The sequence below is a fragment of the Drosophila arizonae genome, chromosome X, assembly GCF_054131065.1.
Source record: "Drosophila arizonae isolate 15081-1271.41 chromosome X, UAZ_ARI_1.0, whole genome shotgun sequence".
In the NCBI taxonomy this organism is placed as follows: Eukaryota; Metazoa; Arthropoda; class Insecta; order Diptera; family Drosophilidae; genus Drosophila; species Drosophila arizonae.
In genome coordinates this window covers 15,584,032-15,611,441 of record NC_142927.1, presented here as the reverse complement: position 1 = coordinate 15,611,441, position 27,410 = coordinate 15,584,032, and the positions used below count along the sequence as shown (strand labels likewise).

At 43.9% G+C, this 27,410-nt stretch overlaps 8 protein-coding genes across 9 annotated transcripts; 6 read left to right on the top strand and 2 right to left on the bottom strand.

Annotated features, from left to right (window-relative positions):
• The first annotated feature begins 4,099 nt into the window (after positions 1-4,099).
• On the top strand, positions 4,100-5,911 carry Es2 (ess-2 splicing factor homolog). The gene is made up of 2 exons (XM_018016864.2): positions 4,100-4,551; positions 4,612-5,911. Exons 1-2 carry the CDS (start codon positions 4,212-4,214, stop codon positions 5,763-5,765), a joined length of 1,494 nt encoding a protein of 497 aa, XP_017872353.1. The 5' UTR covers positions 4,100-4,211; the 3' UTR covers positions 5,766-5,911.
• On the bottom strand, positions 5,855-7,070 carry Sptr (Sepiapterin reductase). Its single transcript, XM_018016867.2, has one exon. The coding sequence runs from the start codon at positions 6,713-6,715 to the stop codon at positions 5,930-5,932; it is 786 nt and encodes a 261-aa protein (XP_017872356.1). The 5' UTR covers positions 6,716-7,070; the 3' UTR covers positions 5,855-5,929.
• Positions 7,071-9,162: 2,092 nt separating this feature from the next.
• Positions 9,163-10,499, bottom strand: LOC108620013 (sepiapterin reductase). The gene has a single exon (XM_018016866.2). It carries the CDS (start codon positions 10,186-10,188, stop codon positions 9,394-9,396), a length of 795 nt encoding a protein of 264 aa, XP_017872355.1. The 5' UTR covers positions 10,189-10,499; the 3' UTR covers positions 9,163-9,393.
• A 1,199-nt stretch (positions 10,500-11,698) lies between these two features.
• Cp7Fa (Chorion protein a at 7F) lies at positions 11,699-14,331 on the top strand. The gene is made up of 4 exons (XM_018017122.2): positions 11,699-12,569; positions 12,636-12,824; positions 13,515-13,612; positions 13,672-14,331. Exons 1-4 carry the CDS (start codon positions 12,513-12,515, stop codon positions 14,201-14,203), a joined length of 876 nt encoding a protein of 291 aa, XP_017872611.2. The 5' UTR covers positions 11,699-12,512; the 3' UTR covers positions 14,204-14,331.
• A 459-nt stretch (positions 14,332-14,790) lies between these two features.
• On the top strand, positions 14,791-17,229 carry Cp7Fb (Chorion protein b at 7F). Its single transcript, XM_018017164.2, has 2 exons — positions 14,791-15,684; positions 15,763-17,229. Exons 1-2 carry the CDS (start codon positions 15,348-15,350, stop codon positions 17,028-17,030), a joined length of 1,605 nt encoding a protein of 534 aa, XP_017872653.1. The 5' UTR covers positions 14,791-15,347; the 3' UTR covers positions 17,031-17,229.
• Positions 17,230-18,055: 826 nt separating this feature from the next.
• Positions 18,056-20,126, top strand: Cp7Fc (Chorion protein c at 7F). Of its 2 annotated transcripts, none has more exons than XM_018014514.2 (2): positions 18,056-18,951; positions 19,020-20,126. In XM_018014514.2, the coding sequence occupies exons 1-2, from the start codon at positions 18,868-18,870 to the stop codon at positions 20,043-20,045; spliced, it is 1,110 nt and encodes a 369-aa protein (XP_017870003.1). In that variant the 5' UTR covers positions 18,056-18,867; the 3' UTR covers positions 20,046-20,126. The 2 variants fall into 2 exon arrangements, with proteins under 2 accessions (XP_017870003.1, XP_017870002.1); XM_018014513.2 differs by having other exon boundaries at positions 18,057-18,951; positions 19,017-20,126.
• Positions 20,127-21,882: 1,756 nt separating this feature from the next.
• Cp36 (Chorion protein 36) lies at positions 21,883-23,141 on the top strand. The gene is made up of 2 exons (XM_018014503.2): positions 21,883-22,040; positions 22,209-23,141. Exons 1-2 carry the CDS (start codon positions 21,993-21,995, stop codon positions 23,016-23,018), a joined length of 858 nt encoding a protein of 285 aa, XP_017869992.1. The 5' UTR covers positions 21,883-21,992; the 3' UTR covers positions 23,019-23,141.
• A 2,418-nt stretch (positions 23,142-25,559) lies between these two features.
• Cp38 (Chorion protein 38) lies at positions 25,560-26,989 on the top strand. The gene is made up of 2 exons (XM_018016167.2): positions 25,560-25,719; positions 25,957-26,989. Exons 1-2 carry the CDS (start codon positions 25,675-25,677, stop codon positions 26,809-26,811), a joined length of 900 nt encoding a protein of 299 aa, XP_017871656.1. The 5' UTR covers positions 25,560-25,674; the 3' UTR covers positions 26,812-26,989.
• Positions 26,990-27,410: the final 421 nt, after the last annotated feature.

Here is a 27,410-nt window from a genome sequence, read left to right as displayed (position 1 = left end):
TTCAGCTAAATCAGTTCAAAGCTTAGAAAAGTCTGAAAAGTCTGATTCTACTGAAATTAACTAAATTAGTGTTATAAAACTATTGATTTACTATGCTAATTGAAAATAAGTTGTATATGCTTTTAATTTTAAGAATGATAAACTTGAATTTATTCAAGGGAAAACTTGAAACGCACTTTTTGGAGATACAAAATTATTAGATACAAATTTTAGATATATCAATTTTTGATAGAGTTTGTCACATAATGAAAAGTGTTTTTTGTCAAAGTTTGCATAAAACTATATTTTCATCTGAGAATATCTAAGATTTGATATACAAATCTTATGATGGTATAGCTGAGGGCGGAAATTATAGAAAGCATCCATTTTTTCTGGAGCATATCAGTTAGATATGCTCAAAACTTATAGTTTTTCATTATTATTAAATTGTGGACTAAAAATCCAAATATTTGGGTTTGTATACCTGAATTAACCTTAAAGGATATATATTATGAAATTGAAATTTGTTTCCTGCTCACAATAAATCCATTAATCATCATTGAAAATAAAAAATCAAAATCTTTAAGCAGACTTGAGATGGCAGCCAATGATCATTTAATTAGATTATCAGCTCTATTGTGCAGGGTATGTTTTAGTCCCTTAAACTAAGCATTATGCATATATCTAAATTTACATATGCCTTTGCTTAGTTTAAGTTTGAAGCAGTTGTGAAGTGCTGCAATCCTTTTCTTCTTCACTTTTTGTGGCCACCTTTTCCGGGCATTTGGGGCGCACGCATGCGCGACTCTCGAGTGGATATTGACATATTGCTGGCACGCCCACAAACAAATCTGTGCAGCAGCATGCCCACATGAGAAGCCCCTACAGCAGGCAGTCAGGCAGTCAGACAGCCATGCCAGACGCACGTGCCCGCCAACAGACGACGACGACGACGACGACGACGACGACGACAATTCGACGGTAATAAAAAAATGCAAAAGGATAGGATGGGTAGGGGAAAGGAAAGTGCAGCCAGTTGGAGATGGAGATGGAGATGGATATGGGAGGAGTAGAACAAAGCTGACTGGCAACAAAGTAGTCGTTGGGTTTATGAGCCGTGAAAATGATGAAATAAAAGGAGTGCATTGAGTGCAAAATGCTTGTGCGCAAATATGTATGAACAAATGATGCTTTGATGGCTGTCGCTGGGGGCTAATTAATATTACACAATATTGCAACAGGCCATCAATTAACGTGGCATGTCGCAGTCGCCGCTGCAGTCGCCGTTGCAGTTGCACTTATCAGTTGCTTTGAGCGTCGCTCGTTGATTCAACGGAAATTGAGCGAGTAATTCAAGAAACTGTTGCTCGGAAATGTCGTGCCATAAAAATCGGTTTGCCACAGCGTGTTGAAAGTTGTCTCCCCAGCATCTTGGGCCCAATGCCCCAACCCGTACCGACTCCGGCCCCGGGCACAGCCATCCTGCGCGGCTCCGGCGCACGCACTTACCAAAATTAATGCGATCGATGACAACGTTGCCGATGCTGCTGCTGCTGCTGCTGCTGCTGCTGCAACAATAAAAGGCAAAGGCCCAAAAATAGCTGGCATACATACAAACATACATACATCTATACATCTACACACTATAGCATCTATAGCATTATGCTGCCCGCCGAAAAGGGACAAAGCAGCCACTGAAATTATGACACGATGTTTTCTTCTGCTGCACAATTATTGCCAACTGTTAACAGATTTGTTGGCCAAGCCGGCAAACTGCAAAAGGGGAGCAGCAACAACAGCAGCAACAGCATCTTCTTCGATGTCTGCTGCAGCATTTGTTTGATAATGATAATGGCATGTTGATGTCGATGGCACTTTCCATTGGAAAATTGAGTCATTTTCAATGGAATTATTGCCATTCTTATTGTGAAAAGATCGGGAAAAGCGAAAACACAAGTTAAGCATTATATAAATTATAATGCAGATACCAAGAGAAACGCAAATGAGCTGCAGATGAGATGGCGATGCTGCAGATTGGATATACGATATAGATGAGCTAAAGCTACAGCTACGGTAAGATATGAACATAGAGCGAGTCGGTAGAGATCAAGAGGTATAAACTATATGGACTAACTTCAAGCCATCGCTAATCGTATTCTATATGGAAAATATTTTATGATTGTATTGAACTTAATTAGCTTATTAACCGAAGTAATCAATATTTGCTAAACTAATTGGAAAATATATAAGCCTTTACCTTCTTCTACTAGACGTTCATACCATATTCCGGATGTATAAGCACATCAAATGTCCAAAAATTTCGCTCAAATCAGTTGACATGAAATCAGCTTAATGAAGTCGAAATTAGTATTAAAATTTGTAAAATTTATTTTTTATTTATTTAGTGGAGGATCAACTTTTCCATTAAGTGTATTTAGCTAGAAGAAAAAAAAAGAGAAAGAATCTATTTTAATTGGCTTTTGAGATGGTATTATTATTAGCTTAGTAAGTTCAGGAAGCATATGAAACCTTTAATGAATACACTATTCTCTTTGGTTAAGTTTTGGCTTTAGCAAAAAAAAAAAATTATATTAAAAAAAACTTAAAGAACAACTTGCTGTGCCAGCAACTTAATTCCACATTCTTGGCAGATAATGATTTGTAAGTCTTCATTCCTTTGCAAGTTCTGGCACAAACAAGCATATATAATTATATAACTAAAAACGTTTATATCGTAAATGTTGCTATAATTCCCGATTTATCACGCCTGCAGTGAGCAAAGTATATATTCCGATTTCCCATCTTTAGCTTTGAATAGCAGCAAAATGCTTTGCATTGCAAAATATATTTGAGTATATTAAGTGTTCTGTTAAAACCAATCTTCCATTATTATTTTAAACAATTTTTTTTTTTATGGCCTTGCGAACCGTTTAACAATTGTTTATTTTGAATACTAGAATAAAATTATAATTTAACAAAAATATACATCACAATCTTTGGCCGCGTGTAAAACTGTATGTCTATGCTTGCTGCAGTTGTGTCTACATTGTGTTTACATCAAAATAATTCTAAAACAAAATCTGCACTCTAGAGGTACGCATACGTGTCCACGTGCGTGGATTGAAATTTGGGTTGACTGTGGGGCGCAGTACTACTTGATCGTCGTCTTCTATGTCATCGAATTCGATACGCATGCGAGAGGCCGGATAAATCCTTTCTCCATTCCAATAGTTAACGACTTGACGACAATTTGGGCAGTTATTGTTGTGCTGCAGCCATCTGTGGAGGCAAGCCTTGTGGAACCAGTGGTTGCATGGTAGACGATAGGCGCCGCTCAAACCACCTTCCTTAGTGTTCTCCAAGCAAATGGTGCATGCAGCATTGTCTGCTAGACGATCATATTGATACTTCAGCCACTTGTGTGTGATATATCCTTTGAAGTGGCACAGTGACGAGATGACAATCAAAATAGCCGGAAGGAAAATTGAAATTAAGAAACACATTATTAAAAAATCATCAAAGCAGATCATTGTGTCGCTATGCCGATAATATCTTCAAATCTTGATTATGTATATAAAAATGTCCACGAGCAGAAAATAAAAATATAAATTTTAGAAAGAAAACTTATTTCACCAAATCAGTAAAAATTTTTGAGGCTCTGACAAGTTACATACTCTCAACTGTATGGAGTATACTGAGCAATAATTTCTGGGTTGCTATGATCGTTATATATTTCCAGTTAATTCAAACATTTTGAAAGCTACGAAACCGTTAACTATAACGTATTTTTTCGAAAATTAGGGAACAAACAAGGGAGTGCCCATAATATAATTTTAAAGTGCAATCGATATATAATTAGCTACTGCGATAGTTTTGCAGCAGTATGGCAGCTCTCGCTCATCAAACATATGTTTTCTGCTAACAAAACATCGATAAGTGAAAGTTTCCGTCGCAAATTATGAAATGATTCAATTGAGAAAGAAAAATTATGAAAGAAATAAAGGTCTGAATTTAAAAAATATTTAATTTATTAAGTTACATTTTATGCTATATTTTGAATGCATATATATTATAAACCTGACAGAGTGTCCAATCGATGTATTGCTTGCTGGCAACATTAAAAACAATCGATATATTTTATGATACCATCCCTTTCTTTTTACAGATTTAGTCGTGTTTATATTTTTAATTAACGCCGTTTAATAATAATATTTTAGGCGGCGTTCCACACAATGACTGACACACCGAAGACGCCAAGCACTCCTGGCAGCCGGGCCATGGAAGTTGCCAAAGTGCAGGACCGTGAACTAGCGCAATTTAAGATGCCTTTGCCTAGCAGTACGGACGGACGTAAGCATAAGCCAAAGATCCTAACGGAGGAGCGCTACATCGAGGAGATGTCCAAGATCATACAGCGTGACTTTTTCCCCGATCTGGAACGGCTGCGTGCACAGAACGACTACCTCGATGCAGAGTCGCGTCGTGACTTCCTGCAAATGGCTGAAATACGGGCGCGTTATAGCTTGGGTCGTGGCTCCGGCGCAAATAGCAAACGCAACAGTCGCAACAATGGTAAGCTCCTACGGGCTTGTGTGACGATGATCCTTAACAAATTACTTTATTGTATAACAGCAATGTCGCCAGCAACATTTGAGACGCCGTTAAGCACAGCTAACGCAGGTGCAACTCCGCTTCCAAACACTCCGAACTCCACCACCAGCAGCCAGAAGAGCAGTGTTAGTCAGAGCACGGCCGAAGGTGGTTGCCAGGATGCCATTTCGCGTAAAATGTCGCTGGACAGCTTTCTGCACAACTACACCAGCGAGGATAATCAGAGCTTTCAGGAAATCATCGAAACAGCTGAGAGGAAACTGCGACAGAAGTACGCAGTTCTTTACAATCATGAGCAGCTGTCCACGGATCAGCTACAGCGAGCCCTGCTGCTGCCCGGCATTGAGGAGCAGTTCGATACACCCGATCCATTGCGCAAAATCGAGACCTGGAAGTACACCAACAAGAACTCTGTCATGTATGTGCCGGATGGCGTCGAAATGTCCGAACAAGAAAATGTGAAGCACCAGGATCGCAAACCAACTATACGACACGATGCCACAAGACTGCCGACAACGATCCAGGTGGAAGCAGAAACGAACCCTCCGGATGCCAATGCCAATCAAAATCCAACTAGCGAGGAGTCAAGCACAAACACGCCCAGAATTCGAGGCTTTGATCTGTTGCGCTCGCCGTCGCCGCGACCCGGCAAAGCCTTCTCGCCAATCATGACCTGGGGCGAGATCGATGGCACGCCCTTTCGTCTGGACGGCGGGGATACACCGCTACGCCACATGCCCGGACCCTCGTTTCACATCAATGAGAACTCACGTCGGGAGAACATTGCCATTGCGCTGGCCGAGAAGGTTAGCGAAAAGATGCGCAACCAGAAGCAACAGGCTCTCAACACAGCACGTCGTAACATCGGCTCGCCGTTTGTGCGGTCCAGCATGGAGCGCTTGGCGAGCATGTCACCAGCCGCCCGACGCTTGGCCACAGGCAAACTGGGACTACGCAGCACTCACACTCCACTGCTGACGCCTTCGCCCGTGACGCGCAAGCGCAAGGCTCCGAGTGTGGTTCGAACGATGCCATCGACGGTCAATAGCAAACAGACTCCGGCCAAGAGCACGCCCACCGGTGCTGTCACGCCCATCGACACGGGCTCCACTCTGACAGACGATCTACTCAAAATTCCAGCGAAAAGACGCAGCGCTGCAGCCGACTTCTTTTGAATTGCTTCAAGTTTGTTTCAAATTTTCTTTTAACGAGCTTTTTATTTGTATTTAGTTAACATAGCGTAATATAATTTCATAGAACCAGATTAAACATTCATTTATATTTATTGTATATAATATAGATATATATGTATGTATATTTAGATCAGATATTTGTATTTCTAGTCCCGGTAGTCCACATGATCCCCCGACTTGAATTTCTTTGCCTGTAGCACCTGCACGAATTTGAGCACCGTTTGCTGTGGCGTGAGCATCGTCTTCGATTCACGCTGTTCCTTGAATGCGGCCGCCAAGCCCGGATCGTGTGACTCTGTCTGCACCTGAAGCGTCATTTGTGTGTCGATGACACCAGGCGCATAGTTGAGCACCAAAGTCTTGCCCGCCGACTCCTCCAGGGCCAGCACACGGAAGTACATCTCACGTGCCGCCTTCACCGTGCAATAATATGCCATCGAGGGGAATGGCTCCAGAGCGGCCAATGTGCTAAGATTCACCACCAGCTTGGGAATACCCGCAAAGGTGCGCATGAATTCAGCATTCAATGCCAGCGCCGAGAATAGATTGATGTGATAATACTGCTCCAGCACCTTGGTGTCGCCTATCTCGCGGGCATGCTTCGATGTGTCTCCCAATGTGCCCGCATTGTGCACCACAATTGCACGCTCGAACTCCTTGCAATCTTTGCCCTCCAGCGTCTCGTCAAGAATGCGCGCAAAATCCGAGCTATCGGCTGTGGCCAGCTCCAGTAAATACGTGTGCACTGCCAGCTCGGGACGATCTGCTAGTATGGTTGACTTGGCCTCCTGCAGCAGAGACTCGCTGCGGCCCATCAATACGACCAACGATCCCGCTGCCTTCAATTGGCGCGCCAGCTGTTGGGCCATCTCGCGACCAATGCCACGCGAGGCGCCAGTCACCAGCAAATATGTGCGCTGCTCCAAATTCATGGCGAAAGGCAAGTTTTATTCCGTACCCACGAGCTGCTGCGTCAACAGTTGGTTGCAGGTTTATTGTGACTGTCGACCAAAGGCAGCTTTCAAGCAGCTTCCTCGAAAGCTTTGAAAAGTGTATGTATCTGTATCAGTTTATACCAGCAACAAAATATACCATATGTGTGTGCGTGTGGCTGTATGTGTGTACTGCAGCTGTTGAGTCTTCTATAGGTTATGACACTTGTAAGTTTAATTGGTTTAATGCTCGTGCCTAAGCCACACTAGTGTATCAAGTGTCATAACTATATCGATAATAAATAGAGCCTCTTTCTGTCGTGCTTTGTTCCCAACTTTCGCATTTGGGAAGTTTGATGAGCTTTTGCTTGCTTACACACACATGTTTGCGTATAGGCATATGTATGCCGGCATGTACATAAGTATGTGTGTACATATTTACGTTTACGAGTTTTACGCTGTCCAATTTAGACATAGCTATGCATAGTTGCTTAACCGCTTTAAGATTCGCTTGGCCTGGCATCGGCATAAAAAGGTTATCGGCTCTACATGCTGCTCGCATTCAAATGATAATTGCTTATTAATTGTCGCACTTAAGATCGCATAATAAACCTGCAAATGAATTTAAACAGCAGCCGCTTATCAATAGCTCTCTGCTCGTACAGTGCGGAATGCTAGTGTAATTATTGTCAAGGTCGAAATAACTAAAATACATACTTAATGATCTTGCGAAATGTTGAGTAAAAATGAATAAGAGATTATAAAAAGCTTGTCTTTTTTTTTAATTGAATATTTAGAGTCTGTAGAGCACTGTTTTTTTCAAAGCTCCAAACATATACATACCTACATTCATATACATACATATGTATATTAGAAAAGGAAAGTACACTGAACAAATTAATGAAAAAAGTAATAAAAGAAAATTGAGCTAGTTTTAGGACTTATCGTACGGATTTAGAAAATAATAATACACTGATAAAAATAATAGGCTTACAATGTTTTTTATTTTTTATTTTTAGTTCTTAATTTTATTCAGTTAATTTATAATTTTATATTATTTTTATTATCATATTTTATAATTGAAAAACAAATTTTAATTATTTAGTATTGAGTGTTTTCTTCCTCGGTTTTACATTAAATGGGTATAATGTTTTAAGCTTAAAATATAAGTTAAGCTAATAAACGATTGATGCACTTAAATATCAGCCAATTACTAATGATTTCGTGCTTGCCAAACATAAAATGTTTGCAATTATTGCTTTACTTAAACGCATGAATGTACAAATATACGTATGTGTGTGCGTAGACAGTGTAATTATTTCGGCATGGCTCAGTTGCCTCGCTCATTATGGCAACATTGTTGCTGAGCCGGCGATTGTGATTGGGTCTTATCAGCGATAATGTTGCGTTGCTCTCGGAAGACTTGCGCTTTTTAGTGAATGGTTAATCGAGCGCAGAGATAACATTTGAGTCATGCCCCCGGTATAGCAGAGCTGGGATAGATAGAGAGGGAGGGACATTCCAATAATCAGACGGCTGCTGAACAGAATTTATATTCACGTTTTGTAGGTGTGCGTGTAAACTTGATTTTGCTTGAATTTCACGCAAAAAGTATCGATAACAAAATAATTGGATGCCATACCTAGCAACAGGGTGGCCACTGGCCACGGCATTTGGTAATTTATGTGTGCTTTTTCGATTTCAGACAAATTGGAAACTTGCTGCGCTACAGTTTTATATAAATTGAATTTGTACACGATGTGAATGTACTAGAAATTAGCTGATTTTAGGAAATGCCTTATTTTGCTCGAAAAAACTTTTACGAAATTGCCACGCCTACTGCATATGAAACCCTTGACAATTATAGAGATTTTAGTCAGTGATGTCAATTTTTTTTTTTCGGAAAAAAGGACAGAAAACAGGATAAACCATTTTTTTATATATACTAGCAATTTATACTACATTTGCAAATTCTGCATTACGCCTTATTGTTGTCGTCTTCATCTCGAGCTATCCACGACTTGAAATCTGGCTGCTGTAGCCTTGGGCATTTTATCACTCTATTCGCATTGAATACAATTACAAACAATATCTATAATACATACAAAGCACCTGCACAATTCAATTTTTGGCACGGTTCTTTCCCAAATATCTGTACACAATTTAGCATATTTAGTAGGAAGCATATTTAGGAAGAGTATGAACACGATTCGCATTCAGAAAAAAAAGGACACATTTCCGGATAGAGGATGTTTGATATTTTTCCGAACGAAGCCCTTAAGAACTGGACAGATCCGAAAAAAGGACAAATTGGCATCAAACTAATCACTAATCATATTCTGGCTGTTTGATTCATTATCTCTATAAGATCGGCCAAAGATCAAGCCCAACGACATGCTGCACACATCAATACCCTTATCAGAATCCCATTTAAAAATAAAAATAGCTTTGTTTTGTGTTTCGTCTTCGTGTGTCTCGTTTGCGAAGCACGCAAATTGTACCGTTAGTAGCACGAGGATCAGCAGCCATATTTTATTCAAATCCGTATTCAGTTGGACAAAATCTAGGTCGACACCGTTCGCCATGTTAAAAAGCATGTCAGTGGCAGTTCGTGCCCGTGCGAGCCAATTGCGATAAGAGATTGCAATTGGATGCACAGACCACGACTGCATTACTACTCATAAGAAGAAGGTGTCGTAGTAGTCCACGTCATGACCGGACACAAAGGCGGTCTTCTCCAGGATGTTGATCAGCTTGAGCGTGGATTGCAGCGGCTCGACTCGCGGCAATTTTCGCTCTGGCGGCATCTCGATCAGCTCCTCGGGCCTCAGAATGTTGCCGTTCTCATCGCAATGGGCGCGATGCGTCTCGAGCAAGCCGGGCGCATAGCTGAGCACATGCACATTGGCGCGCGCCTCCTCCGAGGCCATGGCCCGGAAGTACATGTCACGCGCCCGCTTGCACGAGCAGAGCAGCGTGCTGTAGACCAACGGGCGCACCTGCAGCGATGAGGTCACATTGATGGCCAGCTTCTCGATGCCCCTCAATTGGAAGGCGTTCAGCCAGCGTTGATTCAATGCCACCGGCGCGTACAGTTGATGCTGCACATACTGGAGCCAGGTCTGCTCCGTCTGTGGCTCCAGCAGCATATGCGTTGCAGTCTCGCCCTCGTTGTGCACCATGATGGTGCGCTGGAAGGGCACATCTCCGGCCAGCAGCAGGCTCTGCTCCAGCAGCTGCACGCCATTGCTGTGCTGGGCATCCCAAACGCCAGGGACGATGAGGACCGCTTCCGATGTCAGCTGCTGTCTCAAATCCTCCAATTTCTCGGGATTTTCGTCCAGGATAAGTGCCATCGAGCCAGGTGCCAGGCGGCCGCACAGCTCCTGGGCAAGCGTCTGGCCAAGCGGATTCGAGCAGCCGCTCAGCACCAGAAACGTGCGCACACTTAGATCCATTCTCTTTGCTGCCATGACGACCTGCAACAGGATGCCCGCTGTAGACTGACTGCTGTTCCGAACACTTTTGACTGTACAACTGTACTGATCCAACCGATGTGCTCCAAGCGAAGTGCTAGACTCGGTTGCGGCTGATAAGCGGCCTGTGTACCACGTGTGGCTTATATGTGGGGGGAATCTCAATTGAATTGATGAGACTTAAGCTGATATTGCGTCAAGTCAACTGTCCTAATCTCACTGACTGACTGACTCGCTCGTTGGCTGTCTATGCCTCTGTGTCTATCTATCTGTCTCCGGGTTTGCTTCTCTGAGCTCAGCGTTCCGCGCGCTTTGCGCTTTTATACTTCGTCCGCTTGGCGATAAGGTGATCGAACTCTGCCTCCCCTGCCTTCTGTTTCGCATTCTGTTCATTCTGTTGCCGTGCGCATCCACGGCGGGTGTCACCATGACCATTTGTAATTAACCAAATGGCTGAAAGTCACAATGGAGCACGCGTCTGTCGCATGATCAGCGACGCAGCTGAAGCTGCTGCTTCCGTAGTATATCTTGTGGAATCAAAAAAATATATTTATACATATATACATATATATATATATATTGGGACTACTATAAAGAGTGAACATTCCCATAGTTGAACTGCCCATACTTGCCATATGGCAAGGCCGATAACCTATATACCCCTTCAACTTCGTTTTATGAATCACTTTGTATACTCGTTCACGATGGGGATAGAGTATATTGGGTTTTCGCTAGTTTCGCTGATCTAAAAACTTGAATGTTAAACTAAAATTAAATCACTCATTCTGATTCAATATAGACATTTATTTGGTCCGCCCATTCAAGAATAATAAATCATTAAACATAAATTTTTTAATCAATGTCTAAACTGAACGAGTATCATGCAGTCAGTGGCGCCTGATTGAAACGTCATTAATAGCTTGATTTTCCTAGCTAACTTCATCGCTTATAGATCAATGTATACGTTATTAAACAAATATTCCTATCATTCACCTTATTTAGACTTCACTGTAGTTACCTAATTATCCCAGCTAGCTTGAATATGTATATATGTATGTAAAATAAAATTGATTTCTTAAGTATTAACCTCCAGATTAGCTTTTTGTGTTACAGCTTGTTATAGAATCTAATAACTGTCGTGTGTTAATTATTTAAAATGCTCTCTGAACCGTTAGCAAGCGATTATTTTTTTTAATTGCATATAATAATTATATATACATATGTATATTATAATGAGTATTTTTAATTAATAGACAGACTGTTATGTGCGCAGATTACAATTGAAAACAATTTGCAAAAACTTTTTACAAAACGTCGACAAAAATATACAAAAAAATTATTGCCCCGACCGTTTCAATTTGAAATGGAATTAACGCTGCGCATATTTACTAATATCGATAATATTCAATATCGATAAATGTGAAGCTGCAAGCAAATGCACGTAACTGTGCATTCAATATGTGCAAATGTATGTATGTATGCATGTACATATGTATATGCGTCACATTCATAGACAAATAAACATCGCAAATTTGCAAACATGTCTGCCATGTTATTTACTAAAACAGAAATTAGGTCAGTGGCCTATTTTCGCTACCAACGGACCAATGGAAATGGCGGACCCTGACGTTGACCGGGGAATTGGGACGCGGCGCTAATCGGGCAAATCGTTCGCAAATGCTCTTGATTTTGCACAACTTTCATTGTTAATTTTTTGGCAGCGTCGGCGCCGGCGTTGGCGTTGCTGTCAGCAGCGACTGAGACAGAAACAAGATAGAGGCAGAGACAGCAAGAGAGAGACAACGAGAGTATAACATTAGCGATATGAATTTCATGGAATTTGCAAAGTTTCGCGCGGCTTAGCGTTTATCACCACATCCCACAACATCCACTTGTCGCTGCACACTGGGCGTTGGGTCATTGGGCACGTGCTGCCGCCGAGCGAAAGCAGCGATGCGCAGCTGAACTCGCCCCAAGAGCCTGAACTGCGACCCTGGCGCGTAGAAATGAGAAAGTGTCCCTGCCCAATGGAGCTGGCGACACTGAGTTTCATTTAAAGCGAATCGCAGACATCGTGCATATGCAGTAAGAATATCAGTAATAATGCAAATAAGAATAACATAATGCACAACAACAGCAGCAGCACTAACAACAACAACAACAACCTGAGCTGAGCTTTAGATCTTGGGTATAAAACGTGTGGGTCGCTGCGATGTCAATTCAAACGTTTAACGAGCTCAGAGCAGCACGCGACCGATAAGACGAGCCCCCCAGTAACATCATACATTGTATATAAGTATATTGTAATCAAGCATTTAACAATGCACGCCAGCAAATTAATGTTGTCTCTGGTGTTGACGCTGCTGTGCTGTCAGGGCGTAAGTAACTGGAACTTTCTACTGAGATTGGCCCAATTGTCTAACTGCGATTTCCGTCATTTTCAGCTGTTGGCAGCTTGTGTCTGCTCGGAGAAGGGCACCGATTTCTGTCAGAGCTGCCAGGGACCGACGATAGTGCGACCGCGGCCCCGCTACTATGAGCCCAGCGAGGTGAACTTGTCGCCCATCGGCGACAATTGCTGGTGCAGCAAGCAGCTGATCGAGCCCGCCCAGCTACCGAAGACCTGCGGCAAAGTACGTGAGCTCTTTCAATATGTGCACGCATTTAACAATCTGTTGAGCCGCCGCATGCTTGAGGGCGCCATCGAGGCCAAGACATTGGCGGCACAGCGTCTGGCCGAGCGGCTGCAGCGCTTGGAGCAAGCCGACTGCCACAAGAGGCGTGCCGTGCACATGGTGCCAGCGAGCTATGGCTACGGCCTGTGACTAACCCACTGAAGTGGCTAACAAACTTAATCATAAGAATTGTAGATCAACCCCAACCCAGACTATACAGTAGTATACACGCATGCCCAGTTTTCGCCCCAGCACAATAAGCTTACACGCACATACATACATACACACACATGACCACATCCTCTGTAGAAGCTGTCAATGCCACGATCAACGTTTCCGCATGCAAGCGCTATCAGCGACAGAATGTGCGCCGCAATAGGCCAACCATAACAACGTTGTGCTTGCATCAACATAATTATCATCATCATCATCATCAGCAGTAGCAGCAGCAGCAGTCCCACCACAATAACATCATCATCATCATCATCATCGTAATGGACTTAGGCATCATCGGTCGCTCTGTCGTCATTATCATCCCGTACGTGCGCCAAGCATTAACAACAGCAACATCGACAACAACAACCTGCTTGCAATGATAGAACTTAGTCAATACGATACCGATACCCAAAACTCTCGTCATTTCCACAGAAGCCACCATGCAAACCCACCTGCGGCTGTCAGAAGTGCCAAGATAGCAGCTACGCCAGCTCCAGCAGCAGCAGCAGCAGCAGCTCCACATACGATAAGTGAGTATTTGAATGCTCGGCCTACGATCCACAGTTGCTATCAATGAAATCTATTTTAGCATTGGCTATGCGGCCGAGAAGTCGAGGGATGATAGCCCACCGGCTGATCCCATAAGCGTCAGCCTGGCCGTCCAGGCGGGCAAGGCTATCAATGTGCCCGAGGCCAAGCTGTCCTATGGATTCGCACAGAAGCCCGTGGATGGACAACAGAAAATCTTCTTCTCCAATGTGCCCGAGGAGAATCTGTTTAAGCTGAAGAGCGATGTCATCACACTGAAGAAGCGCAACTATGTGGCCAAGGAGGAGGAAGAGGAGGAGTACGTAGAGGAAGAGGAGGAGCAAGCCGCCGAGAGTGACGAAGCGGCGCCGCAATTGACATACAAGCAGCTTGGCTACATAACCGAACAATTCAAGAATCCCAAATTCAAGAAAATCATCTCATCCAAATCCAGCTACAGCTCCAGCTCGGCCAGTGAAGGCTACGGCAAGGTGGGTGGCAAAGTTTCGGTCGACTGCGGCTTCAAGCCCGGTCGGGTCGCCCCCTATCGCAGTGCCCGTCGCCAGGAGCTGGATAGTGGCAGCTACTATTAGGTAGTAAGATCAGAGTCTGTAAATAATTGTATATGAATAGGGATGGATGCAATGATGATGTATGATGTATGTATGTTTTAGTTAGCGTTTACAATTTATTTAAAATACACGATCCTTTTTAACAGTTAGCTGCATTTTGAAGTACACATGTATGTATGTATATACATTTTTCTTTTATTGAGGTGAAGGAGATGGCATTGCTGCTTATAAAAACTCTTGATAGCATTGAAGTGAAAATATCACATGAAACGGGCCTGTAATGCATTAATCTGAAGAGCACGCTCATCATGCTTATTTTTCTTTCAATTCGAATGTCAAGACAATCAGATAAACAATACATAAATAAAAAGTGAATTCCACGTAAAAATGTTCGATAAGCAAAGAACACACGATTAAATAAACATTTGTATCAGCAGTTTTTCAATTTTTTTGCTGTCCTAAAAGTATACCATACATTATGTTGGCTGTGGGTCGCTAATAAAAGAATAAATTAATTTTTTGAGACACACCACAGAAAATGCCCTTTAACGGCCGTAAGTTTAGAGGTCTTTAGATTTTCGATGGCTGACTTTTGCCAGTATATCGATTAATCGATACATCAACTCCACTACAATCGCTGCACTTAACTGTAAGCAGTGCGAAGCAGTTGCAAGTCAAACACAAATGTTTATATAATTTTTCTGCCCCCAAACCCAAGTGCAACACTTGATTCGGCACTGAAATCAACGAACGCTGGAAACATGACTTTTGACAGAAAATATCGCAAGCGCAAATTATTGGAAAAGGTCAGCGCGAGCAACAACAACAGCAACAACAGCAACAGCAACGCGAACAAGTTGCAACAGCAGTGGAAAGCAACAACAATTGGAGTGAAAAAAACATTGTTCAAGTTCAAGTTCAGCCGCAGTCGTCGCCGCCGCCGCCGCTGGCCAGAACAGACAGCACTCCAGACGTGGTCGCTGGTGCTGCGTGAGAGATTGCACTGCATGGAGTCGAAGCCGATATAAAGAATGCGACGAGCCAAGCTTGGGCTAGTTGCCAGAGCGCCAGATACCTAAACAGACGCCGTTTGATACCATTTGATATACAAATCTATATATAACTAAATATATATATACTGATACATTTATATAGCTATACAACCATGTCGATCGCGATGGCGCTACTGCCAATTGTTGTATTGGCGCTGCTTGGCCATGTTGCAACAGCCCCCACACCCGTTCAGGTTGTCTATACGGGAGAGGATGGCTGCGCATGCCCCACCCAGCTGGGCTACCAGCTGAATGTGCCCAATCCGAGCAAGCCCAAGAAGTACGAGGGCGGCCAGTATGGCTATCGCGTGGACAAGCCCGTGCAGGCCAAGGCCAAGATCAGCTACAGCTTCGACTTTACCGTCGAGGAGCCGCGCACAGCTGCGCCGCCCACAGTCAAACCGGCCAAACTGTACGCCAAGGTGGACCGTGTTACGGTCAACAAATCAGGTGGGAACACCCGAGCCTAATAAGACAATACACATTAACCTCATCTCTCTCTCTCTCTCTCTCCCGTCATCATTGCAGATTGCCGCGCCCGGGACAAGTCGAGCTGCAGCTGCAGCAGCTGCTCCGCTGCCAAGCCAAGGTACGTAGCCCAGCAGCAGCAGTCCATGGCCATTGCCAATGGCAATGCCATACGTCGTCGTCGCGACCTACGTTCGCATGGGTCGCTGCTGCGCAAACGCATAATGCGCCAGCAGCAGTTGCAGGAGCGTCCGGTGCGTTATGTTAAGCTCTATCACAAGGATCTGACGCCACAGCAGCAGCAGAAGATGCGTATATTTGGGCTGGTGCCCCCACAGGAGCACGCGCCCGCCAAGATCAAGCGTAAGACTAAAAAGACATCGGCCCAGGGCGTGGGGCATGGCAAGCGCTGGCTAGGCCTGGGTCGCCACTTGGTCAAGCGCGACATCAAGGGTGAGTATGATCTGCTGGAGCGGGACCGTGCCAATATTGATTTGACGGCGCCAGAGATCATACAATACATGCCGGAGACACTGAATCCCAGTTTCAAGCGCGGCCAGTGCCACATGGGCTGCGGCGCCATCACAGCCAGCGGGCCAGGCGATGCCGCCGAGGAGGCGCCACAGTTCAGCAGCACAGGCAGCACCGAACAGCCCGAGATATCGGAACGAAATACCGAGCAGCCAGATATATCGGAACAATCGGAAATGCCGCCACCGCCACCGCCACCACCTTCGCTGGTCAACACGATACCGGCCAAGCGCTCGGCGCTCAGCTATTTCCCACAGCAGATACCTTCGCCGCTGTCGGGCAACTACAATGAGTACAGATTTGTGGATGACTCGCAGCTGCGAACGCTGCTGTCGACCACCTCGGTGCCAGATCCACTCGAGCAGAGCTCAACGCCGCTGCAATTCGCTGGCGATCTGCAGTCGATCAATCCGCGCACCTATGCACCGCCAGTGCTGGGCATCGCCGATGGCTATCCGGTGGAGCACGTGGCTAATAATCAGCTGGATAGCATCATATCGGGCATTGTTTACAAGCATCCGGAATATGTTGATACCGATTCACAATATGGCGGCGTCTTGGTCGACCCCGAGCCCGAACAAAGAAAGCAAACGACCGACTTTCTCAAGAAGCTCTTCGATGGCCGTCTCGGCGGCTGGGGCTTCGACACGTCCACCGAACCAGAATCGGCGCTCAGAGCTGATTACTCGACGACGCCGTCGACAACCTATGGCTACAATAGCCACAATCACGACGGCTACAGCTTGGATACGTACAATGTGCCGCCCATCACAGACTATCTGCGCGCCTGGTTCTAGGCACCACTCGCCTAAGCACTTAACTAACTCTCTGTGGGCTGATAGATCATTGTATTATACACATATGTATATGTATATATATTTAGTGCGGTTGTTTATATAGGGGGATATCTGTGGTTCTACTTCTATGCTAGTTGCCTAGTTTATAATAAACTTAATACGAAAACAAATTACAACACAAATAAATGGGTAAATTATTGGCGGCTTTTTTTTTCTCACACTCTGATTCGATTCTCGTTGCAGCTACTACGGCCACGGCAACGGAGACGGAGACGGCGGCAACGGCAACGGCTACGGCTACTAAAGAAGATGACCCAATGGGCCAGCCAATAAAATTCTGCTGAGCCCCGCAAATCTGGGCGCGCATTTATTTAGGCCAGTGGAACAATGCCCGCTCCACTTGTACAGTTTCTCTATATATATATATATGTAAAAATCTTTGTATATATGGTTTGTAAATTGTATTTAATTTATTTCTCATATTGCACTTTTCATCGTTCTGTCCCCCCGTCCGTTCGTGTGTGGAGCGTTTTCTGTTTACGTTCACAATTCAACGTCAACTTCTGAGTATGCTCCAAAAAGTATTCAATAAAAGTCTTTTGCCTTGTTTAACTACAAATATGTGCTTATTTCTTACTATCTAAATAACAATTATTACATGTAAATGTTTCAGATTGTCTACACTAACCATATGAAGACAGACTCTGATGATGTATTTACACGTAGTTAAACCATAATTAACAATTATTTTATACATAATTTAAACATACTAATACATGCATGTTCTCTGCATACTCTCATATGTATATACATATGTATATTCGTGCTCCTATCAAGGTTAACAGCTACTCACACATTCTTCTTTTGTCGTTCACGTTCATGTTTTAGTTGCCTTGAAATGCTAGTAAATTTGAACAGGAAGTCGTTTTCTTATCGATGCATCAAGTTTGCCGATTGTTTGGCTATCGATTATTGGCTGACTGGAGATGCGATAGTGAGCTGCAATTAGATTTCTGCTATCTCTGATAGATTAGCTTTTGCATCTCGTTTTCTCTTTTGCACTTTTTCCAGTTTCGTTGCTTTTTAACTATCTGTTCGAGCATTTATTATCCACATACCATACACATTCCAAGCGTATTTCACGATTTTTGCGTGCCAAATAAATGCAAATGCAAAAGAAAATTCGAGTAGAAATTTCTCTGCCATAAATTAATGTGTGATGTACATACATACATATTGTACATACACATGTATGCATGTTGATAGATCTTGCTGATGTTTGAATCACAAACGACTTGGCACTAACAACAACATGAACTTTAACCTTTACAAAGGTAAGCAGCTCTCAATCGTTCGGCAGTAGCATTCCGGCCGTATACTCAGTTCCACTTTTGCGGAAGTTGCAAACTGCTCTCAATGCACAAGTAAATATTCATTATTTATGCCATCCTCTGTCTTATTTGCTCTCGCTCTCTCACTCGCGTGCAACCGGAAATGGCCGCCATGCTGGCCGCCATCAATGACAAGTGCATTGCGTACTAGCCACAGCTATTGAAGCCTCGTACGCGCCCATTGAGCGGCCAGTGCTAACCATTATTGTTGACCCTGGGCCAGCTGACGCATCAAAGATGAAACAAGGTTGACAGCGATGATGCAGTCGATGATGCATCTGATATCTGGCCATAGATCACGTCTGTGCGCACGCTGCCCGCTTTGGCTAGTGCACAAAAGCTCACGCAGCTGCAATCGAGTATTTAAGTCCAGTTCACTTGGAGCGCTGAGTTCAGTTGGAGAGCCCGAGCAGAGATCACACATCTAGCTAACTTAACATATCAGAATGGGCGCCCCTGCCAACTCTGTTTGGCTGCCGCCGCTGCTAATGCTAACGGTAATGGCATTGGCACAGCTGGCAATAGGGCAGGTGAGTTATCGGAAGACCCTAAAGCGTAACGAGCGCAAATAAACTCTGAAATCAATTACCATCAGAAGAATGACACCAGCAGCAGCAGCAGTCCGAGCAGCCTCAGCAGCAGCACCACAATCCGTCCCAGCTCCGATGCTGATTTGGTAATTGGCGGTGATCTGAATAAAGCAGCTCGCGTTGAGGAGATGGACAAAGAGCTGGAGACAGACCTGGATAGCAATACGGTGACACCGAAGGTTACAGAGGATGGTCAGTACGATGTGATCGATGTTATGGCCGCCACAAGCGCCGGAGTCGGCAAGCCCAAGAGTGGCCAGACGACGCGCATCTATACCACCGGCGATGTGAACGATGATTTCTGGCTGAAGCACTTGGGCGATGACTTCAAGCATGCCATACACCTGCAGGTGGGCGGCACCAATGAGGACTACAATCGCATCATCAATCAGACCAGCAATGGCGTACATGAGGAGGTGCATCATGAGTATTTGCCGGGTGCCGAACGACCGCCAGAGGTGCAACAACAGGAACAGCAGCAGCGACAGCAGCAGCAGCAACAGCAGAAGCAACAGTTCAGTCAATCCGGTGGCTATGGTCACCCCAATTTGGTCACCCAGTTGAGTCTCGATGGCGAGGCAATGTCGCTCAAAAACAACTATCATAGGCAGCAGGCAGAGCACCAGAGGCAACTATACGAACGAGGCTATGCACTGCCCAACACACAATACAACACACACACTGTGTATAGGCAGAACTATGCACAACCACAACCACAACACACACAACACACACAGCACACACAACACACACAACACAAACATCACTCATACACGCAGGCTGGCAAGTCAGCCAATGGCTTGCGCCAACGCTACAAATCCAATCCGGCTGCATCAGAGTCCTCGGCTCCTGCCAGCTACATCAGCTCCAGCGAGGACACCTTGCACGCCGAACAGTCTCAGGCCGCGCCCAGCTCGAGTGTCGCACGCTCCGAAGACTTCGATAGCCAGCTGCCCTTCAAGTCGGCATTCAACGATTTCGGCAGTCGACCCACTCGCGATCTAACCTATTTGCTTTATAAGCGCGGACTCTGAGCGTCGGAGACTAAATAAGTTTAGCATTTAATAATTTAATAAACGCAAGAAAAAAAGAAAATGAAAAAATTTAAAATGAAACGGTAGTACTTTTTCTGTCGGTGAGAATCGTAATAATATAAAGAATTATACTATAAGAATTACACACATATAAGACTATATTTATATTATAATATGTATAGATATGCTATTTCTATTGATCGAGCTCAAATTATTTGACTAGATGAGATTTAAACTGGGCTGAATAAGAACAGAAAAATATTTTAATAATATTGGCACGTGATATGGGGATATTTTGTTGACAGTTAATATTATTAAACCATGATAAGATAGGGTTGATGGAAATTCAAAATATAATTATGAGGACTCCTAGGTATAATTAATATACTATATAACAATGAAATAATATATGTAACAACATTAAAATCAACAGTTAGATAAAAAGTAAAATTGATTCAAATTAAAATGAATAAGTAAATGTTAATAAACGTAACGGATCCAGAATAAGAGAATAAACAATTTATAAAATAAATAAAGGCTTGTAATTTCATGAATTAAAAACAAATTAAGAAAGCAACGACAGCAAATTGAGAAATAAAGAGAGAGGGAGAGAAAAGATAGGATAGTCCAAAGATCTACAAAATGTGAAAGAATTGTCGAACTTTGATAAGATAGAAACTGTAAATGGGAACTTCACAAATGAGTATAAAGAGTCTTAATATCATAGAGTAATAGAGTAATAGTCATGAAGTAGTAAAGTCATGAATGAGAGAATGAGAAATTAATAAAAAATACGTAAGTATTGGGCAATCCCTACAAGGTGAGGACGATATTCCAGACCATTAAATTTATGCCTGAGAAACTTACTTACCATTCAAGTAATACCCTGAGCTGTTATATAGTGTATATGTATTAGTGCATCGATGCGTGCCTCAGTCGCTGTATTCGTGAGTTGCATAGGTGAAAAATTTGACTTGTCAAACTACAACTAATGGAGGATTATGGAATATTATAGTTGTTATCAAACTCTAACTGAATTTCACTTAAATTCACCATGAAATTTGCATAGCTAAAGCAACATTTGCTCAGCGCATTCAGATAACTGCCAAAAATAAGAATGAATTTGAAGCGACAATGAATTGTGCCACATCATTAGAGCAAAACAAAATTCTTGTTGTTTACTTTTCGTGCAATGGAATTTCTGAAGGTGATACACACACACACACACACACACACACACACACACACACACACACACACACACACACATGCACATATACTTATATAACTTAGATATTCTTGGTAGTTCCAGATAAATTGCACTCGTTGGGTTTGCACGGTTCCGCCTGCTACTTTAATCACAGATAGTTGAAGTAGATTTGTAGCTTCCAGTTGGGTGTGATAAGATATATACATACATACATATATTCGATAAGACTCGAAACAGGCAAAATTGTATACGAAGATCACTTGAAGATCAATTTATGCCAACTGTCAATTATTGTGTGTGTGTGTGTGTGTGTGTGTGTGTGTGGCGAGTCCAAGCCGTCGCAAAGAACTCACGCAGATACTGAGACAGAGCACGAGCATTGCAGACAGCGACTGAGATCTTGGCCATTGGCCAAGCAGCAGCAATGAGATGTACAACAAGAAGAACAAGAGTCGAGTCGAGTCGAGTCGCGTCGCGGCAAGTCGCATCGCGTCGCATCGCGTCGCATCGCATCGCATCGCATCGACTCGTCCAACGGCTGGGCGGTGCGACAAAAATTTGAAATCGGAAATGTAAATCGTTGGCGCAATGGCATCGCAAAGATCACGTAGCCGGGGCCATGATGGTTGTGGCAACGTGAGCGCGATATAAAAGCGCCACAGCGATGCCATAGGCCCGCTATAAAGACCAAGCTCAAGTGCCAACCAACGAACAGTAGACGTCTGACATCACACAAAATGCAACTTGGTCTCTGGTTTGGGCTTTTCGCCGTCGCCGCCGCACCGGTATGTAGAACCCACAAAAACAAAATACTCCCGACTCTACCGACTCTACCGACTCTACCGTCTCTACCGACTCTACCAACACCCACTTCAGCTCTCTAATGCTGCAAAGCAATATGAAAAAAAGGCAACCAATTCTTATCAAGCGCATCTCGTTTCATTTTCTTTTAGCTGGTGAGCGCTAATTATGGTCGTGGCTCTGGCGGTCCGCTGCCGTATCTGCCCGGAGGTCCATCGGCCGGTTTGGATGAGTATGTGAATGCCGCCACCGGTGGCTCACAGGCCTCGTCGAATCAGCTGACAGCCCAGGCCGAGATCCAGCCCTCGCCCGAGGAGGCCCGCCGCCTGGGCCGCGTCCAGGCTCAGCTGCAGGCGCTGAACAACAATCCCACCTACCAGAAGCTGAAGAACTCTGAGGATATCGCCGAGTCACTGGCCGAGAACAACTTGGCCAGCAACATTCGTCAGGGCAAGATCAATGTGGTCTCACCCCAGTTCGTTGATCAGCATCTGTTCCGCTCCCTGTTGGTGCCATCGGGCCACAACAACCATCAGGTGATCGCCACACAGCCCCTGCCCCCAATCATTGTGCACCAGCCCGGCGCACCACCCGCCCATGTGAACAGCGGCCCACCGACTGTGGTGCGCGGCAATCCCGTCATCTACAAGATCAAGCCCTCGGTCATCTACCAGCAGGAGGTCATCAACAAGGTGCCCACGCCACTGAGCCTCAACCCCGTCTACGTGAAGGTCTACAAGCCAGGCAAGAAGATCGAGGCACCTCTGGCCCCAGTGGTTGCCCCCGTCTACCAGCAGCCTCAGTCCTACAGCCAGCCTCAATCCTACAACCAGGGACCGTCCTACGGCAGCCACGGTGCCTCCGGCCCCAGCCACTCCGGCTCCAGTTCCGACAGCTACGCCGCCGGTGCTGATTCTCCGCTCTATGCCAGCCCCGCTCCCTATGGTGGATCCAACTACTAAGCGAGCACCGCTGGGCACTTGCCGTGCAGTCCGTCCGCTGCCCTGCTGGAGGGTGTTTAATTTAACAAATTTGTTTTTTTTTTCTAATGCAAATAAAAAAGCCTAAAATACAAAAACCAAAAATCCCCACAAATTCTTTTTTAATGATTCAAACTTTTTAGTCTAAATTACTATAAATATCCTAGAATATAAAAAGTTGTTTGGCTTCAGGAACTCTGATTTCCTATTAAAATAATACATATATATATAATAATGAAATACATGAGATAAACTTGATCTCTGATGTCTTTGACCTAAGTACAGCAAGGAGATCTTCATAGCTCCTGATTCCTAGTTCCCTCGGAAATGACTTAACATTTTCTAAAAGCTCCATGAAATACTTTCCTATCCTAAGAACAGCCTTATCTATGTATTATAAAACAATTTATATCTTTCCAGAGCTCTTCTGGAATACCCTTAATATTCTAGGCAAACAACAGATCTTTGACATAATTTAGCAAGTATCTCGATAGTTCTTAACCTCCCATGCAATAGACAATGTGTTCATTTTTCGATTCGTTTCACTTAGTTCGGTTTCAGATATTTCGCTTTAATCGTATCGAAGACATAGACAACAAATGGGCCAAGATCGAAAAAGCGCTGAATACTTGAACACTTTTCTGTTTTTTCAGCGTTTTCTTTTTTGATTTTAGAAATTCAGCTGTCGTTGACAGTTTATAGAATTGCGATTATACGACTTATAAATGTATATAAATATTTGTATATACATATATCTATAGCTCTGTATACATATGCAGATAATTATACATATGTGACGTTCTTTTCTACCATGAATGTGATATAATATTTTACCCAGATATTATGGAGTATCAGACATGGTAATTCTTATGGCCGTAACTGTAATGTTCTCTAAAGATTAAAACTTAAGAGAGAACTTGACACTAGTTTTGTATTATTTTAAGGGTGATATGATCTTGGCTTGAAATAAAATTCGGTTTAGGCTTAAAAAATTTGAGAAGTATTTTCATTTCTTTATCGTTTAGATGTATATCCCAAATATAGTTGCCTAGATTATTTATAAAGGATATATAAAGATAGGTATAAATTTATTTTTATAACATTTATTATTTATATACAAAGTCTATATCTTTTTTCTTATTATTATATTTTATTTATTTATTATTTGTATAAGAATTAAAGCAAACATTTTATGGCTAATTTTTACCCAGCCTAAGGCCACGTCAGCTAAAGCATTTCCATCCAGTCTTAACTCTAGAACAAAATCTCCCAATATATATTGGAATTACTATAATCAAAAAATTAATAACACATAGAACAATTGTTTGCAGTGTATAAAGTTGAAGTTTTCTGACATTTTAACGTGCCTAAAGCCTCATCAGCTATGAATACAAAAAGGTGCCTAGAGCTGGACAAAAACTTGATTTTCATTGATGCTAATTGCAAAAAAAATAAAAATTAAATAAATAAATAAAATAAAATCCCAAAATATTTTTTTCTCTGATCTACAAATCTGAAAAAATACACTACGAATTGACATCATTGTTTGCAGTGTATAAAATTTAAGTTGTATGCGAATTTATTATACCCAAAGATAAAATTTTCAATAAAGTTATATTTTGGCAGCTCTCTCAAAGTTTAACAGAAAAAGGCACATAAATTGATTGCAGTGTATCCATGTAAATAAATTTAAATGACAATTAAATATGCCCAAAGCCACGTCAGCCAAAATAAACTCCCAAAATCCATTTATAGAATAATTTATAGCTGCTCAAACTTCAAGAATCTGGTTTAATTCAAGTACACCTAAAATTGTTTGCAGTGTATAAAGTAAAGGCGATATGACACTTTAGAGCCACGTTGGCCATAAATAAATAGAGTTGCCTAGAAATAGACACCAAACTTTTGTTTGCAGTGTATGTAGCTCTAACTGCAATATCGAAAGCCAATTGCAGCAAATTTGGTTGCAGTGTATGCCAATTCACATACTCATATGATCTATCCGTTGGCTAGGAGTGTGCGATAAGGGAGTTGGGAATGGGAGCTGGGGAAATTGGAGCTTGTAACTCGACATGGGCCACTCGCCCAGCGGCGATCAGCTGCGGGCTTGGCGCTGTTGCCACTAATCGCTTGGAGCTTTCAATGCGGAACTGTTGAATTGCCATTTGGCAATCACAATCTGCGCTCAGACAGTCGGTTTTGCTCTGTTCTGTGCTGTGCTGTTGTGGAAAACCTCGATATGGCTTATGTGTCAGGGCACGGCGCACGATGCACGAGATGTTGTTTGCGGATTGTTGGCTGATGGGGCTTATAATATGGCTGTGGCAATTGTTGTTGTTTTCGACGTAACACGCCGAGATATGCGCACCGAGATGCGTGCGAGCGTAATCAGCATTTGGCCATGTTCGCTAGCTGGCGTGGGCAATAGCAACAACAATGCGACCAAGCTGGAGCGGAACAGCGGCAACCGGCAGCAGCAGCAACGGCGTCGACCGGGCCAAATGTCACGTACCATAGGGCGACCATTCGTTGGCAGCATATTTAAAGAAATCTCAGAGCCAGCTAAGGCAGCAGAAGACAGCAGACGGTCGCACAACGAGCCACTCGAGTTCGATACCGCCAACTGGGACTGGAAACGATGAACAGACAGAGCATCATATGGGCGCTAGCCGCCTGCTTAATTGTACGTAACGAATACGCCCAGTCGAACAGTTGAAAAGTCGATCGGTTGATCAGTCGATCGGTGGATCAGTCGATCGGTCGATCAGTCGATTGATCGATCGGTCGATGACCCACTTGCTCTACATCTCAGCTTAGAGCAGAGATCGCAGCTGCAGCTCATTGATTCGCCATCTCATTCTTTGTCTCTCTCTCTCTCTCTCTTTCTGCTTCTCTCTCTTTCTCTAATTCTCTCTCGTAGGCATGTGCCAGCGCTAGCAGCTACGGCGTACAACCGAACTACGGCTCTGGCGGCAACCAGGAGTCATACGGCCCGGGCTCACAGCAGAGCTACAGCTCCAGCTCCGACGGCGATGCAGCAGCCGCTGCATCCGCTGGCGGTGCCGGTGAGTACGGCAACGGTGTCGGCGATGGCGCCTCAGCTGGCGCTTTGGCTGGCAATGCCGATGCCGCTGGCGTCGCCCAGGCCGGTCAGGGCAGCTACGGCTCCGACCAGAACATTCCCTACAAGCCGGTGAACACCAAGGGCAACACCCTCACCTCCTCGATCACCTACCCACAGAACAAGGGCGAGATCCTGATCCATCGTCCGGCACCCATCATTGTGCGTCGCCCACCCACCAAGGTGCTGGTGAACCATCCTCCATTGGTTGTCAAGCCCGCCCCAGTTGTGCTCCACAAGCCCCCAGCAATCGTGCTCCGCAAGGTCTACGTCAAGCACCACCCACGTCGCGTCAAGGTCGAGCCCGTGTTCGTCAACGTGGTGAAGCCCCCAGCAGAGAAGTACTTTGTCAATGAGAACAAGCAGGGATACGGCCAGGGCTCGCACGGATCCGGCCAGGGCCACCACATCCTGAACAGACCCGGCCCCATTGTGTCCGGCCCACAACAGCATGGCCCCGGCGGCCAAGCCCTCCCCGCGTATGCCTCCGGCGCCGATAATGCCGCCGTCAGTGCTGGCTACCAGCTGCTCCAGGGCGGCAACCATGGTCTCTCCGCCCTGGCCAACATTGCTGGCGACCGCGAGGGCAGCTATGGCGGCCAGAGCTACGGCCCCAGCCAGTCCGGCCCCAGCTACTCGGGCCCATCGTACTAAGCGCCCCTCCCCCCAGCGCTGACGATGCCCAGCGACGATGTCCTTGTCGCCGCTTCCAGCTACTGGTCTCCACTGGTCTTAGTTACTATGTTTTTTACACAGCTTGGACGCTCACAAGGCGGGCGCGCAGGTTTCTTTGCAAACAAATAAAAAAGAAAATTTGAAAAAATTAAAAAAAGTGCCTTTAACTGAGGTGTATATATATGATATCTGATATAGGATATCATTTAATATCTGATATATGCAACTTCTATAAACTTTGATAGCTGTTGATGTGATATATGATATAATACCATAAACATTGATGTAGTAATAGCTTTACGTACTTGAAGTGGAGCAATAGATTAGGGTTCAAGTTACGATTCAGTGAAATTGGACTTACAAATATGCTCTGATATTTTCTTTATACTTAATAGCACCTAAATTTATTTAGTATTCTAAAAACAAACCTCTGATCAATTATATTTAAGTTATATCATGAGTAAACATTTGGTATATCAAGAGATCAAGAGATTCACATTCGATTTAAAATTCACTCAAGCTGACTTTAAAGTTGCCCGAGTTAAAAATATATTTTAATCTTTATACTCAATTAACTT